The sequence below is a fragment of the Rana temporaria genome, chromosome 2 (genome assembly GCF_905171775.1).
Source record: "Rana temporaria chromosome 2, aRanTem1.1, whole genome shotgun sequence".
Taxonomy (NCBI): domain Eukaryota; kingdom Metazoa; phylum Chordata; class Amphibia; order Anura; family Ranidae; genus Rana; species Rana temporaria.
In genome coordinates this window covers 432,362,482-432,378,739 of record NC_053490.1, presented here as the reverse complement: position 1 = coordinate 432,378,739, position 16,258 = coordinate 432,362,482, and the positions used below count along the sequence as shown (strand labels likewise).

Sequence of the window (16,258 nt, the reverse complement as noted above, 5' to 3'; positions counted from 1 at the left end):
TGCGCCCAAAGCCGTGTTTTAGTAAATGCGTTTAGGTGCGCCAAGCACTTGCGCATTATTTCATTGGCCAAAACAATAATTTGAATGGTATTTTTTTAAAACTCTACTAAAATAAATAGTGCAACAATAATTAAATCATTTTAAACACCTAGCATTAAAACGTGCATTTTGATGCATTTAGACGCTTTAAGTGTTTTTCTGCCAAAGTGCTGCTGCACCTGAACATGCTAGTGGTATTTTATTCTTCCTTCAAATGCCTGAAAACTCAACTGTGGGCTTGGACACATAGGTTAACATTGAGCGGTGTTTGAAGGCCTTAAGAGGTTTTGTATTGGGAGTCTGTGTTCACATATGAAAAAAAAAAATCCTGTGCATTTAGTTGACAGGGTCTCTTTATCCTCAGTAAGTAGCCAATACTGTAGCAGAACAGAATGCACGTTATTCTATGCAAAAGATAACCGGCGGAGTCACCTTATAATTATCCAATATATAAACATATAAATACAGGTCTGCTTTAAAGTGGAAGTAAACCCTTCAATTTGATAGTTACAAAAACAGTTAACATTCCCGGCATGCCGGAAATGCTAGCTGTCACATTTGTTTGTGCTCTCAACCAAACTGCCAAACCATCCAATGGCTGGTTTCATAACAGGTCACATGTACAGCATCATGGCAGTTGCAGATTAAACAGAGGTCAAGATGGCCGCTTCCTTGGCTGAAAACGATAGGAGGGTTTACTTCCACTTTAAGTGAAGAAAACAAGGGAAAAAAGCACAAAAGTGCCAGAAGACATTTACCCATCCCAAGGTTTTAGATGTACAGCTTTGAGTAACTCCTGAGAGATCCTGGAAGGCAGGACTGGACCAATCTGCAAAGCCAAGACATAAAACCAAGTAGGTAAACAGGAAAGAAACATGACTTCAGCCTATTATTTCAGAGTTTGCCCCCAAGCACCAAAATGGTACGTTTCCAAGATATAAACACCTAGAACACAGCTTGCTATAGGGCCTTTTGGAGCAGGTGAAAAGTGTAAAAATTAGTAGTAATGGATGCCAAGAAATTATCTTCTCATGACCTCATCAGTACCAGAACCATAAGTAGTAGAAATAGTTTTAGGGTAAATCCCCTAATAACTGGTGCTCCAATGAACTGATAAATGATTTCCACCTTGGTGAAGTAATCAATAGGAAGGAGGAGTGGTGGAGCCATAGATCCCGAGACAGCAGCTGCATAAAATGGGACAAAATTCAACAGGCAGTACGAGTGGAAGAACATATCCCGTAATGACAGAGTAGGAGCAAGGGGTTCATGCACTGCAGGTCCTCAGGTGCATCATCCTCTCCAGCAGGTCCGCGGGTGCAGCATCCTCTCCAGCAGGCCCTCGGGTGCAGCATCCTCTCCAGCAGGCCCTCGGGTGCAGCATCCTCTCCAGCAGGCCCTCGGGTGCAGCATCCTCTCCAGCAGGCCCTCAGGTGCAGCATCCTCTCCAGCAGGGCCTCAATAGAGCAAAAAACATTCAGTAGTGACAACTCTACAGTGCACAAGATCACAAATCTTGGTATAAAATTTGCCTGGAAAAGTCTTAGACACTGTGCCCGGTGATCTATGACTTCTCCTGTGTTGATCAGGTAAGGTTGCCTACCCCTGTCTCAGATGATGTCACACTACCAATATGCAGCGATGAAGCTACACAAACAGGAGTAGCATAGGCCAGGGTCAGGAAATTGCCATGCCCAAGAGAAGAGTTAGAGGTGTTGCTTAGCCAAAATGAACCCTACCAAATATTCTCTATAAGACAGCAAATCTTCACTTTTTTTTTCAATTCTTTATTTTTTATATTTTCTTTTTCCACAAAAATAACCATAATACATCTTTACGAATAAAACATCTTATACATGCATTCTACTTATATTACTCTTAAGTACTTTTAATTATTCCTATCCCAAGTTTCTACTTTATCTTTAAACTTATATTATTTCCCCAAGAAAGAAAGAAACCGAAAATGTCGGTTTAATCTTAGAATAGTTCAACCAAAAAAGACAAAGAAAGATAAAAAAAAAAAAAATCTCCTTCCTCCCTTCTCTTTCTTTCCTTACCTCTTCCTTTCCTGTTGGTTCCTTCCTTCTCCCTCTCTCCTCCCCTCACCCCTCCCGCTCCCTGTATATGACATAAGGAGCCCAGATCTGCCGATGCTTGTTTTCCTGCTCTTTCATACTCATAGTGAGGTTTTCCATTAGTTGGACTTCTGATATTTTTGCCATCCATTGTGCTTTACTTGGAGACACATTACTTTTCCAGAGAGCTGGAATGCATGCTTTTGCCGTCAACAGCAGATGTCTCAGCAGCAAATTTTTATATTTTTCCATCGAATGCAGGAGATCAAAGAGCAGGAAGGCAGCTGGATTATCTCCCAGTGACACATCAATCATTTCTTCTATTGTTTCTGAAACCATTGCCCAGAAATTCTTTATTTTGAACATTCCCAACAAATGTGTATCATGGTGCCAACAGACCCTGCGGATATATACGCTTCAGTACTTCTGGCATTCTATACCACCTACTCAGAACCTTATAGCTTCCCCTCTTGATACCTAGTTGCTATTGACACCTTGGCCCGGATTCACAAAGCACTTGTGCCGACGTATCTCCAGATACGCTGCGTAAGTGCAAATATGCGCCGTCGTATCTGTGCGCCGTACCCACAAACTAAGATACGCCTAAAAACAGGCTTAATCCCGCTGACGTAACTTGCCTACGCCGGCGTAGGGTGGGTGCACATTTACGCTGGCTGCATGGTGGTGCTGCCATTGAATAGCCATGCAAATGAGGAAAATTAGGAAAATACGGCGATTCACGAACCTGCGCCCGCCCGACGCAGGCTACGAGAGGTGCGCGTAAGTTGTACGTCCGGCATAAAGTTAAGCCCCATAAAGGAGGTGTAACTCAGCAGCACACATGTAAAGGTCTGCATCAGGTAACAGAAGCCGGCGTTTTTTACGTAGTTTACGTTGGACGTGTGTCTGGATGGGCGAAGATTACGTTCATGGCGTAGGCAGTGATCCGGTATATCTTGGGTAGTTGTTCCGACGTTGTTATTGAACATGCACACGGGGATGCATCGACGACACGACGCATGCGCAGTTCGTTCAATGTACTTGTCTGGCTCGCAAACCATCATTTGCATGGGGACACGCCTCATTTGCATGGGTTTGCATGGCTCACGCCCACTTCCACCTACGCCAACTTACGCCTTGGAAACCCAGCGCAGTCTAGGCAGCATTGGCTTTGTGAATTCAATGCTTGCCTCTCTGCGCTGCGTCGGCGTAGCGTACATTGAGATGCGCTACGGCGGCGTAATGTGCGCCAGTTCTCTGTGAATCCGGGGCCCTTGTGTGTAAACCTAAATATCTTATTTTTTTGTGCTTCTGAGAAAGTGACCCCCATCTCTCTCTCCCATGCCTGTATGAAACCAAGGTTTTGTGGGGCCTTCAACTCGATCACCATGGTATACAATATCGATATTGCATGTCTTACTGACTCTCCGTTTAAACATAGATTTTCAAACTTGGACGGTATAGCCATTTCTCTTGTTCGCTTCGAAATCGACCTAAGAAATGCATTTAACTGCATTCTCCTGAAAGAATCGAAACTTTCTCCAAACTCCGAGTCCAACTCTTCTCTGGACATTACATGATTGTCTACCATGACATGTACAAGTCTGCTTTTACCCTGTCGTTTCAGGGTCATGAAACTTTTATCTTTTAAGCCCATTTCAAACTCTGGTTGCCTAAGATAGGAGTCATTGGGTTTAACAGAGTCGATGTCCTAACTTTTTTAAGTGTTCTTTTGACTACGCCAAGTGTCGCTCCCACTGTCGGATGTTGCTTTACTGCTTGCGGTATGGCATAATTTTTTTTTTCGTTTTGGATTAAGTCCAGAGGGATTAGAACACCTGTCAGTTTTTATTGCTGTCTATGCCTCTGTTAAGGAGATACAACCTTCCTATTTGTCCTGTTTACCATTATCATTAAAAGTGAAAGTAAACCAAAATCCCAAATTTTGGGTCGTCTCCAGAAAAGTAATATAGGGGAAATCTTCCAATGGTGAGCTGGGGGTTCTCAAGGAATTCCCTTAATTTGCAGGGATTTCCTTTCACTTCCTGTTTGGCTATTGGACAGGAAGTGAGGGGAAATCTCTGCAATGGGATACAGAAAAAAATAATAATCTGACAGGGGTTATAACCCACCCTTGCTCTATTCAAAATGATAACGTTTTGCCTATAGTTCTACGATAAAAAGAGAGACAGGTGCAGAGCTCAAAATACAATGTCCTTAGACCCTTCGGTCCTCAGATGTTAATAATGGCCGAACACTTCATGGAATATATTTGGAGAGTGAAGAAGGGAAAATAACCACCACGGGCACCCAAACACACTGCCTCTTAGGACCCCCATCACAAGGGTCAAATGAGCATTGAATGAAATGAACACCCTTGTTCCTGGTCATCCACAATCGCCGCCCATGACGACGTCAGCGTATGACGAATCTTGTAGGGAGGAGTTTGAGACGTGATGCGTGTGTACGCTGGGACACGGTGGCGGCCATCTTATTGGCAGTATTAGCCAGGAGTTGTGTGATTGTATCCAGCAGCAAACAATTATCTTTTATTTGGAAATGCGAGTGCAGATTACTACACCATGATGATTCTTCCTTTATATTTTATGGGACGATATTATATGTGGATCCAACGGTGTGACTACTGGGACGGAGCGAGGAGATTGGCATAACTGTGTCCATCCTGTTTTATCTGCTTTATTTGATAGATTGTGGATGACCGGGAACGAGGATGATGAGGGTCCGAAGAGGAGGGTAAAAGGCAGTGTGTTTGGGTGGCGGTGGTGGTTGTTATCTTTCCTCCTTCACCCTCCAAATATATACCCAGAAATGTTCTGCCATTATTAACATCTGAAGATCGAAGAGCCTAAGCACATTATATTTTGAGAGCTGCACCTATCTCTCTTTTTATACTTGAATTTCTGTTCATCAACATTGTGCTGGCTGCTCAAGAGACTTTTGTATTATTCTCTATTTTATGGTAGATTAATCAGACACTTACCATTGTTATAGTTCTATGTTAAAGTGGATGTAAACCCGAAATGTATTTATTTTTTTATGTCACAATGTACAGTATAAGATTTCCTATCATCTGTGCCCAGTCTTGCCAGAGTTAATCCAGATCTGAGCAATCCTCTGTTATTGTTCAGTGAGATAAAACAGACTTACAGAGAAAAACATTGGTCCGTTCCGCCCCCTTGCTGTGAGCGACAGGTTATTTACATATCTCATACACTAGCCTGGAGACAGGCATTCTTTTTTAATTCCCACCCCCACTCCTTTTCTGAAGTCATGTGGTTACTTTTCTGAATTTTGACTGGATGTTAGTGATCATAGCAGAATTTAGTGTAAGGAATACACAGGAAGAAATGCATGTGCAAGGGAAGTGTAGAGGAGAATCTGCAGTTTTTCCGTTCTTATAACAGACAGAGGGGAGACATTTGACAGGTAAGGATACATGCAGGAGGCATCTATACCCTTATAGATCAGCACTATGGCAGTAGTTTAGAAAGGATGAGAGTGGGTTACATCCACTTTAACATACAAACCCATGTTCTATACTAAATACTTACGTTTAGGCAGCTCTAAGAAGAAATGTATATAAAGATTGTCACATTCATACTCCTGAGCAGACACTAAACAAAAAAAAAAAAAGAACATAGGTTTATAAAAGCAACAATGTTTCAATTGAAAACATGTTCAAACTTTTGCCTGAGAGACAGTTTCAGATATACAACATGCTAAGAGAACAAGATGCAAGGACAGTAGCTCCATCTCACATTGGTTCTACAGTATAAAGCCTGATAGGAACAGAGAAAAGCCACCACCCGCTGGACATATTTGGTACTGGAGTTTAACCATGCCATACAAGAATTCTGTAGAAATAATTATGCTTGTATTTTATCAGCACACTTTAGATTACCAAGCACTGCAGATATCAGTGGGCAATTGATGTTTATTACTTTAAATGAGATTAAAACCCATATCACAAGAGTAGCTTGTGTTCTCCTAACCCCATGAAGGTAAAGTGTATGTATGAGAAAATATGACATTTAAAGACTATGGGCCCGAATCTCCAGGTAAGTCCAAATGTGCGCCGTCGTATCTATGCGCGTATTTAGGAACTGAGATACGCCTGAATTTTGCAAGATACGACCAACGTAAGTCTCCTTACGCCGTCATATCTTGGGTGCATATTTACGCTGGCCGCAAGGGGTGCTTCCGTAGATTTACGCATCGAATATGCAAATGACCTAGATACGCCGATTCACGAACGTACTTGCGCCCGTCGGATTTAGCTACGCCGTTTACGTAAGGCTTACGTCCGGCGTAAAGTGACCCCTGCTATATGAGGCGCAGGTAATGCAAAGTAAGGACGTCGGAACAAGCGTATTTTTTTACTTAGTTTACGTAAGTCGTACGCGAATGGGGCTGGGCGTAGATTACGTTCACGTCGTTGCCATTAAGCCGTCGTATCTTAGGGCGTAAATTCGTCGTGATTCTGAGCATGCGCACGCATGCGCCGTTCGTACGGCGCTTCATTTACATGGGGTCACGATTCATTATAATACAACACGCCCACTACCAGCCTACTTTGAATTACGCGGGCATACGCCGGCCCATTTACGTTACGCCTCCGTAACTTAGGGAGCAAGTGCTTTGTGAATACTGTACTTGCCTCTCTAGGTTACGTCAGCGTAGCGCATATGAGATGCGCTACGCCCGCACAGAGATACGCCAATCTCTCTGAATCCGGCCCTATAATTTTACTATAAATATAACAAGAGAACCTGCATCTCAGTGTTTTAACCAGTTATTACCAACCCAAAACCATCACCTCTATCATTTCAGTACAAATGATTTGTTAGTATTATACATTCTTGGCTCAATTAATTCATTTCTACTGTGGTCTGCTTTGTCTATAGCATAGCAAGCACAGTAATTGCCCATAAACATGATCCGAAAATCGGACAAAAAATACCGCTTTCGGCGCGATCGCACTTTAATCGGATCGTTAGTACAGAGCTTTCGAGAGCCGATCACGACAGTTCATCCGATATTATTTTATCAGACATGCACAAAAAAAAAATTCTCGGATATTAACAGATTATACGATTTTCATTCAATCAGTACAGTTGTCATCCGAAAATATAATACAAATACACTACAACACATGACATCACTTTTGATTTTTTATTCTGTCATACGAGAATTTTCGTAACATTACTAAACTCTTCAGGTTTGATATATGACTAGCATGCAACAAAAGATAAAAAAACGGACGATCTGTCGTCTGATTTTCGTATCGTGTGTGGGGGCATTCGAAAATCAATTTTAACAGCATGGTTAACGGACTGACACAGCTAAAAAAAAAAATCATACAGTAAACGGCAAGAATCGGGTACAGTATATATTATACATGCACAAACAATTTAAATCACTTACCAATCTCCCCATTTATAAAAACTCTCAGAGTACCAGCTGGCGGCTAGAAAATAGATAAACTAGCATAATCAGGATTGCAAAGCAGAGATATCTAGAATAAAAGGATTTTTGTACTTACCGTAAAATCCATTTCTCTGAGTTCATAGACGGACACAGCCTTCATTGACCTTAGGGTTATGCTTATTCCTACCAGGAGATTAAATCTCTTGGTAGGAAGAAGCATAACCCTAAGGTCAATGAAGGCTGTGTCCGTCTATGAACGAAAGAGAATTTTTTTTTTTTTTTTCCAGAAACAAGTTTATTAAAGAACAAGTTTTACAAACATGTCTTAACTTCCAGTTCCACCATATCACAGGTTACATACATTATATCTTGTCAACTCCACCCCTGTGCCCAAGGCGTGGTAATTTCAACATACATTTTATGAAGGTTGCCCAGCCACCTACATGGCACGCTGCGCCCGTCATCCTCTAGCGATGAAATCTAGCATTATTCCTTTTACAATTGACTCAACGCAGTAACCTATCGAGTATGAGGTCTACCGGGGATAAGCCCGGGGAGCTCAGCCAGGGTAACCACTGAGTTTCAAATTTACTAGGACTCCCCGTGTTGAAAGATAAACTTTCAAGCCGTAACGTGTCTCCCACCTTGTTAATTCCATTCCCTGTGCAAGGGGGGGATTGGTCGCCTTCCATCACCTAAGGATCAGAAGACGTGCCTGAAATAGGACTCTTGCAATGGGCGGTTTAAAGTTGTCCTCTAGTGAAAGGTCATCTAGGATGCCTAAAATACACGGTTTGGGGTCAGTCGGGATAGTCACTGAAAAGGCTTTGTTGATGGTAGTCAGAACCCCTGTCCAATATAGATGTATTTTGGGGCAGCGTAACAGCTAATGAATTAAGTCTCCATGATCTCTCGCACACCTTGGACAATCCGAGTTTGGTCTAGCCCCCATTCTGGCCAATGCACCCTCAGTATAATGTACAGCTGTGACAGGCGCTGTGCTACATTACAGGAAGATATTCGTAACGCCTGAAGCGCCTATTCCCACTGTTCCCCCTCTAGGGAAACCCACGTTATGCTCCCCCCTGGTCACTGTTCCTAAGGGGAATCCCGTCAGGAATACCCAGAGTAACATCGAGTAGCAGTTGGAAATAAAACCTCTAAAGCCGATCGCCTCCTCCATATAGTGAAATATGGGGGTTGGGGATAGAGTCCCTGGAGTCCCACCAAACTAAGCCCTGATCGCGTGTTGCAGTTGGAGATAGTAAAAGTGCATTTTCGGTGGAAGCCGAAATCGCTCCCGCAGATCAGCAAAGGTGCTCAATTTACCTGCCACAAAAATGTGGCGTAGGTGCGTGACTCCATGCCTCCTCCACCGAGCCCCACACATTAGTGTTTGTAGTTCCGTGTAGTACCCGTTGTTCCATATTGGGCTGTATTTGGTATAGCCTTCTACTGCCTATAACTGTCTGGACTTGTTCCATGTTTTCTGGACTAGGGCAAATGTGGGGAATCTCGTATTGGACTTTGCGTAGGCCAACAGCTCTAAGCCCTCCGCTACATCTGAAACCCCCATTTCGTGGCACAAGAGTTTTAATGGAGTCTACAGCGGATTGGCCCTCCATCCCTCCGTCCAGCGGGGTAAGGGCTTGGGGCACATGCTGCAGCTGGGAAGTGATATAATAAAGCCACAGGTTAGGCAAGGCCAAACCCCCCTCGTCCTTGGGTTTCTGCAGTTGTTCCAGCTTAATCCAGGGGGGCTTGTCCTGCCACAGAAAGGACCTAAAAACGGAGTTAATAATGCATTTTTTTTTTTTTTTAGGAGGATTACCATGGGAGTTTTATGTAGTATATAGAGGAGCTGGGGCATGAAAATCATTTTGATCAAGTTTACAATTCCTACCAGGGACTAGAATAAGTTATTTAAATGTAATGTATCTAAAAGCAACAATGTACCAAGAATAAAATGTGCTTTAACGCGGTAGTACACTCTGTTAGTCATCGAGCCCCCAGACACTCATGTAGTCAGAGGACGCATACCCAGAAGGAAGACTGAGGGAAGATGTCAGCCCTCTCAGCGCGGCACTGGAAGGCTTCTTTCTAAGGGTAGTCTCTCATAATGTGCTAGTATGCCAGCACTAGTAGTCCCAGTGTTAGCTGGTGTCAAAGGCTAGGTAACACCACTACCTCAGTCATGTGACAAAACTTGGGCCTAGCAGTTGGCTGTTAGACCTGGGCAAAATTACATTGTGGGTGGTGATATGCTCCCCCATAACTCAAAAATTGGGTAATGTTGTATGCTACAAGCGAGGAAGGAGCACTGTCAAGCTGATTTCTTAAGGAGTCGAGGAAGGGTAAAGTTGTGGGAGACCTTTATACGGTTAGCACACAAAAAAGTGGTCAGCTGCTTTTTAAATGATTTTTTTATCCCTGGGATTGAACAAAAAAATTAAAATACTGGAGCTGAGAGTGCCCCCAAACTGCATCTCTTCTTTAAAGTGGAGGTTCCTCCAAAAAAAATATATTTCACCAAAAACCTAAAAAATAAAAATAAATGTTTTACTCACCCTAAATCGCTGTTGCTATGCGGAAGTGCCGAATCTGCCTCTTCATCGTCCGCGGTGGATTCTCTTCCTCCTCCTACACTGGGCGTCTTCCTGTGAATGGGGCGCGCTGCATTCTGGGAACTGTGTGTGTCCCAGAAAGCAGCCGGCCCATTCACAAAGCGCCGTGCTGCTCGCGCATGCGCAGTAGGAAACGGGCAGTGAAGCCGTACGGCTTCACTGCCTGTTTCCTTTACTGTGGATGGCGGCGCTTGGAGCTGCCAGGATCGAGGATCGGCCTCTGTGGGGGCTGACATCGCTGGCGGCTAGGACAGGTAAGTGTCCTTATTAAAAGTCAGCAGCTCCAGTGTTAGTAGCTGCCGACTTTTAATTATTTTTTTTTTTTTTAATGGAACCTCCTCTTTAAAGTACTAAAAAGCAAAGCTGAAATAAAACTTGAAGCAACTACTCAGAATAACAGTAGATATGTCACAAAATAAACAGGTCATACTAAGCATTTTGTGAAGAAAAAAAAAGTATCTTTAGCAGAGACAATCAGTAAAGACAGAGATAAAGGCAGATGATATGCAAATATTTATTTTTCCTTCCTGTTAAATTTCACCTTCAAGACTCCTTAATGGTCTTTGTGATGGAAGTCCACACTGTCAATATGGAGGCTTGAGGTGACACCAAGTATGACTTTTACAGGAAAAGCTGTGCTTTGCGTATCTTAAGTATAACATTTGCTGTAATATTAATGTATTCCATTTAAAACTACATAGAATTACTGTGTGTAAACAAAAACAATTACTGGTTATCTCACCATTTCAAAATCAGAGCCCACAAGACTGTTCAGATATTCTTTATGCCTGCCATACAACTGAAAAGAAAGCATTGGGAGAGTAAAATCATAACACAGACTTACCAATCAAAACAGAATATGGATTCAAGTAGTTAAAATGGCCAACATATCCTCTCCATGCTATATGACTGCCTAACTAGGTGTAGGATACTCCCAATCTATGAAGTTTTAATCTAACATACACATCCTAATCCTGTGCCCTATAATCCAAATAATATGACACAACCAGAAAAGTAGATAGAGAATACTGCAGCTTGTTTCAAATGGCAATGTCTGGAGAAATACCAGCATCTGGCACGGTACTTATGAAACACTAAAATCCTAGGCCCAGATTCACAAAAGAGATACGCCGTCGTATCTCCTGATACGCCGTCGTATCTCTGTTTTAGGGTCTTCCTAACTATGCGACTGATTCATAGAATCAGTTACGCATAGTTAGCCCTAAGATCCGACAGGTGTAATTGAATTACACTGTCGGATCTTAGGATGCAATACCTCGGCCACCGCTGGGGGGAGTTCGCGTCGTAAACCAGCGTCGGGTATGCAAATTAGTATTTACGGCGATCCACGACGTTTTTTTGCGCTCGCTACGTCGCTGCTAGTCTAGTTTTCCGTCGCAAAATTAGTCGTCGTTTTTGCTGCCCTAACTTTACACAGCCCACGTTTGTGCTGTATGGGCGTCGTTCCCGCGTCGAAATTTGAAATTTTTTTGTTCTTGCGTAAAACGTCCGGGAATACAAAAGTACGCTACGCACGTCGCCGTTCGAAAAAATTACGTCACTTCGCACAAAGCACGGCGGGAATTTCAAAACGGAGCATGCGTAGTAGGTCCGGCGCGGGAGCGTGCCTAATTTAAATGGCACACGCCCCTTTGAATTACGCGGGCTTACGCCGGAGGCCGCCAGCGTAAGTTTTCATGCAAGTGCTTTGAGAATCGGGCACTTGCGATTAAAACTTGCGGCGGTGTAACGTATCTACGATACGTTACGCCGCCGCGATTCTACGTGAATCTGGGCCTTAGTACTCTCATGTCAGTCTCCTAAGCAGACAGACAACAATCTGTGGTTCCCACTAAATGCTCAATATATACCAGAAATTGTGTTAAGGGAGTATTTTTCCTTATTTAGCATTTTTTTTTTTATTACCTTTTTTCCCCCCAACAATGTACTAATCTACAAGTTCTATGGAAATTTGGTAAAAACCTGGGATTACTAAACGTTTTCCCAATGTTGGTCTATAAATAACAGGCACATGGAGGAACTATGTAAACAGCTATGTAATTGGGGTGGCTTATTTGCTTAATTCAGTGTTTCAAGTTACGATTCTGTTGTATATTAACCACTTCCATACAGGGCATTTTCACCCCCTTCCTGCCCAGACCAATTTTTAAGTTTTCAGCGCTGTTGCACTTTGAATGACAATTGCGCGGTCATGCAACACTGTACCCAAATGAAATCTTTATGTTTTTCCCCCCACAAATAGAGCTTTATTTTGGTGGTATTTGATCATCTCTGCGGTTTTTATTTTTTGCACTATAAACAAAAACAGAGCAACAATTTTTAAAAGACACCATATTTTGTACTTTTTGATTTAATAAATATCAAAAAAAAAAAAAAAGTTTTTTTCCTCAGTTTGGACCGATACGTATTCTTCTACAGATTTTTTTTTTTTTTTAAAACGCAATAAGCGTATATTGATTGGTTTGCGCAAAAGTTATAGTGTCTACAAAATAGGGGATAGATTTATGGCATTTTTATTTATTATTTTTTACTAGTAATGGCGGCGATCTGCGATTTTTATTGTGACCGTGACATTGCGGCGGACATATCGGACACTTTTGACACGTTTTTGGGACCATTCACATTTATACAGGGATTAGTGCTATAAAACTGCACCGATTACTGTGTAAATGTGACTGGCAGGGAAGGGGTTAACACTAGGGGCGCTGAAGGGGTTAATATGTTCCCTGGGAGTGATTCTAACTGTAGGGGCAGGGGGACTCACAAGGGGAGGAGACTGATCTGTGTTCCTCTGTACTGGGAACACACATCGGTCTCCTCACCTCTGACAGGAGGTGGATCTGTGTGTTTACACACACAGATCCATGGTCCTGCTGTGATTGCCGGCAATCGCGGGTGCCCGACGGACATCGCGGCCGCCAGGCACCGGGTCGCGAGCTTTGCCGGCGACGCGCGAGCCCCCTAGCGGCCACGATGCAAAGGACGTCATATGACGTCCACTCTGAGGGACAGACAATTCCTGCCGACATCATATTACTATGGCTCGGTAGGGAACTGGTTAAAACGGGTTGTAAAGGTAATTTTTTTCCTAAATAGCTTCCTTTACCTTAGTGCAGTCCTCCTTCACTTACCTCATCCTTCTATTTTACTTTTAAATGTCCTTATTTCTTCTAAGAAATCCTCACTTCCTGTTCTTCTGTCTGTAACTCCACACAGTAATGCAAGGCTTTCTCCCTGGTGTGGAGTGTCGTGCTCGCCCCCTCCCTTGGACTACAGGAGTGTCAGGACGCCCACTAACACACAGCTCCTTTCTCTATCTGCAACGTAGAATGTCCTGACTTTCCGGTAGTCCAAGGGAGGGGGTGAGCACGACACTCCACACCAGGGAGAAAGCCTTGCATTACTGTGTGGAGTTACAGACAGAACAGGAAGTGAGGATTTCTCAGAAGAAATAAGGACATTTAAAAGCAAAATTCGAAGGATGAGGTAAGTGAAGGAGGACTGCACTAAGGTAAAGGAAGCTATTTAAAGGAAAAAAATTGTACCTTTACAACCCCTTTAAGTATTTTGGATGAACTCGACATGGAGGCGTTTACTAAAGAGGCGATTGCAGGAGCAAAGTGCAAATTGCTATTGGTTCACTGGAAATCACTCGCTCACCTTAGGCCCCGTACACACGGGCGGATAATGCACTGAAACCGGTCCGCCGGACCGTTTTCAGCGGACATGTCCGCCCGGAGATTTCTGTCTGATGGTTGTACACACCATCAGACAGAAATCTGCGCGTAAACAATACGCAGGGCGTGGCCGCGGCGACGTGGGCGGCCCTGGAAGTTCAAAGCTTCCACGCATGCGTCGAATCAGTACGACGCATGCGAGGGATGGCGGTCGGTCGGACGTGTCCTGTGAGTCTGTACAGATGACCGAACACGTCCGACGGACAGGTTTCCAGCGGATAGATTTCTTAGCATGCTAAGAAATTTTTATCTGCTGGAAACTGTCCGATCCGCCGGACAATTGTCCGCTCGGGCCTACACACGACCGGATCTGTCCGCTGGAACTGGTCCGGTGGACCAGTTTCAGCGGTTCGATCCGGTCGTGTGTACGGGGCCTTAGGAGAATGGATAAAATGTATTGGTGATACCCTAAGGTTGGAGAAACAGGTCTATTAGGGATGCAACGATATCGCGGCCACAAAAATCATAGCCCAAAAATAGGCTTTTTCACTGATATATATAAAAAAAAAAAGACAACAATGGCATGCTACCTTCAATTGACTTCAAGGCAAAAAGCGCGACCCGTTGGCTTCAAGGCAAAAAGCGCGACCCGTTGGCTTCAAGGCAAAAAGCGCGACCCGTTGGCTTCAAGGCACAAACGCTAGCCACATTTAAATGTATTTTTTAAAAACTATCCATTTTGGTTTTTGGCCAAGTGCATCTTGATTTTCACAAGTTATTACATGGGGCATACATTGATAAGCCCCAAGTCTTAAAACTACTTTTGACTTTCAAGTCCTAATTAATAAGACAGTACATGCCACAGCGTTCTTATTATAATTATACAATTTATTATATTGTCTTTGTTGCTGAATAAAATCTGCAGTGCTTAAAAACAGACTATTTCCTCTTTCCAGTCCCCATACATCCTCAAGCATTCTTCATCCACTGCCCCTTACATCTTTGTATACTGCTTCTTCCCGCTCTTGTTCCTCCCTCTGGATAGACTCCGAAACATGATGCAGAGAATATCTCCATAGCTCGCGCTTCTGATTCTCAATTTCCAACCTAAGAGGAATGCAAAGGAAGTTTGGCTTTAATGAGATCTTATGAAATGAATATTATCTCTGAAAACTCCTCTAATCGCCTTGCACCAAGCATAGAACAATTCATACGAAACGCCTTATCCATTAAATGCACTGTTGGAAACGGTAGATATTTTAAAGAATCCAGGTCACCGACATAAAAAAAAAAAACATAAAAACAAATTAGGCAACACCTGCAACTTGGAGAAGCACTGCTACCCTGCAACTAGGATTTGTCAAGTCCTGTCCTAAGCTACAACAATATAGCTGCATGTACCTGTAGGGCCCTTTTGTTCCAGTGACATCAGGCTTCAGTGTGATGACTCCATTACCATCTACACGTATTGTACAAAGGACATGTTCATTTTCCTTGAATCCCAGTCTAGAAATGAGAGCAAAAAACACATGAGGGTATGAAAATGCAGCTTTTAAAAGGAAATTCCACCCAAAACTGATATTTATAGTATACATGTAGCTGTCAGTAGACTGAGCTCTCGTTCCGATCTTTACATGAAATAACAAGTCCCAAGAAAACAATGCTGTATACAGCTCCACCATCCAGCCATGGTCATTATATAGTCAGTGGGGTAGATTCAGAAAGCAATTGCGTCTGCGTATCCATAGATACGCAGCGCAATTGCTAATTTGCGCCGGCGTATCGACTTTTCTGTATTCAGAAAGCTCGATACGCCGACTGCAGCCTAAGATATGACTGGCATAAGGCTCTTATGCCGTCGTATCGTAGGCTGCATTCTTACGATGGCCGCTAGGTGGCGTTCCCGTAGTGGTCAGCGTAGAGTATGCAAATTGCATACTCACGCCGATTCACAACCGTACGCGCGCCCTGCGTTCGCATTTTACGTCGTTTGCGTTCGTCGGTTTCTGCGTAAGGCTGTTAATACTATTAGCAGGGGCAGCCAATGCTAAGTATACCCTTCGTTCCCGCGTCGCGCTGGACGCCATTTACGTTCACGTTGAAGCAAATGACGTCCTTGCGACGTCATTTACCGCAATGCACGTCGGGAAAGTTTCCCGACGGAGCATGCGCACTACGTTCGGCGCGGGAACGCGCCTAATTTAAATGATCCACGCCCCCTACGGGATCATTTAAATTACGCGCGCTTACGCCGGCCAGTTTTACGGAGCGCCCGCGCAAATTACGGAGCTACTGCTTCGTGAATGAAGCGTAGTGCACGTAATTTACGGAGGCGTAGCGTAAAAACGGTACGCTGCGCCTCCGTAGTAGTGCG

The 16,258-nt window shown here is 43.5% G+C and overlaps 1 protein-coding gene across 2 annotated transcripts in view; it reads right to left on the bottom strand.

Annotated features, from left to right (window-relative positions):
• The window catches only part of MKS1 (MKS transition zone complex subunit 1), a 49,203-nt gene that overhangs the window by 21,640 nt on the left and 11,305 nt on the right, over positions 1-16,258 (bottom strand). For both annotated transcript variants that reach the window (XM_040338327.1, XM_040338326.1), the window contains exons 7-12: positions 15,286-15,390; positions 14,883-14,991; positions 10,929-10,985; positions 7,560-7,602; positions 5,687-5,749; positions 798-868 (exon numbers count right to left, since the gene is read on the bottom strand). In XM_040338327.1, coding sequence (XP_040194261.1) covers positions 798-868; positions 5,687-5,749; positions 7,560-7,602; positions 10,929-10,985; positions 14,883-14,991; positions 15,286-15,390 — 448 coding nt within the window. The remainder of the gene's footprint in view (positions 1-797; positions 869-5,686; positions 5,750-7,559; positions 7,603-10,928; positions 10,986-14,882; positions 14,992-15,285; positions 15,391-16,258) is intronic.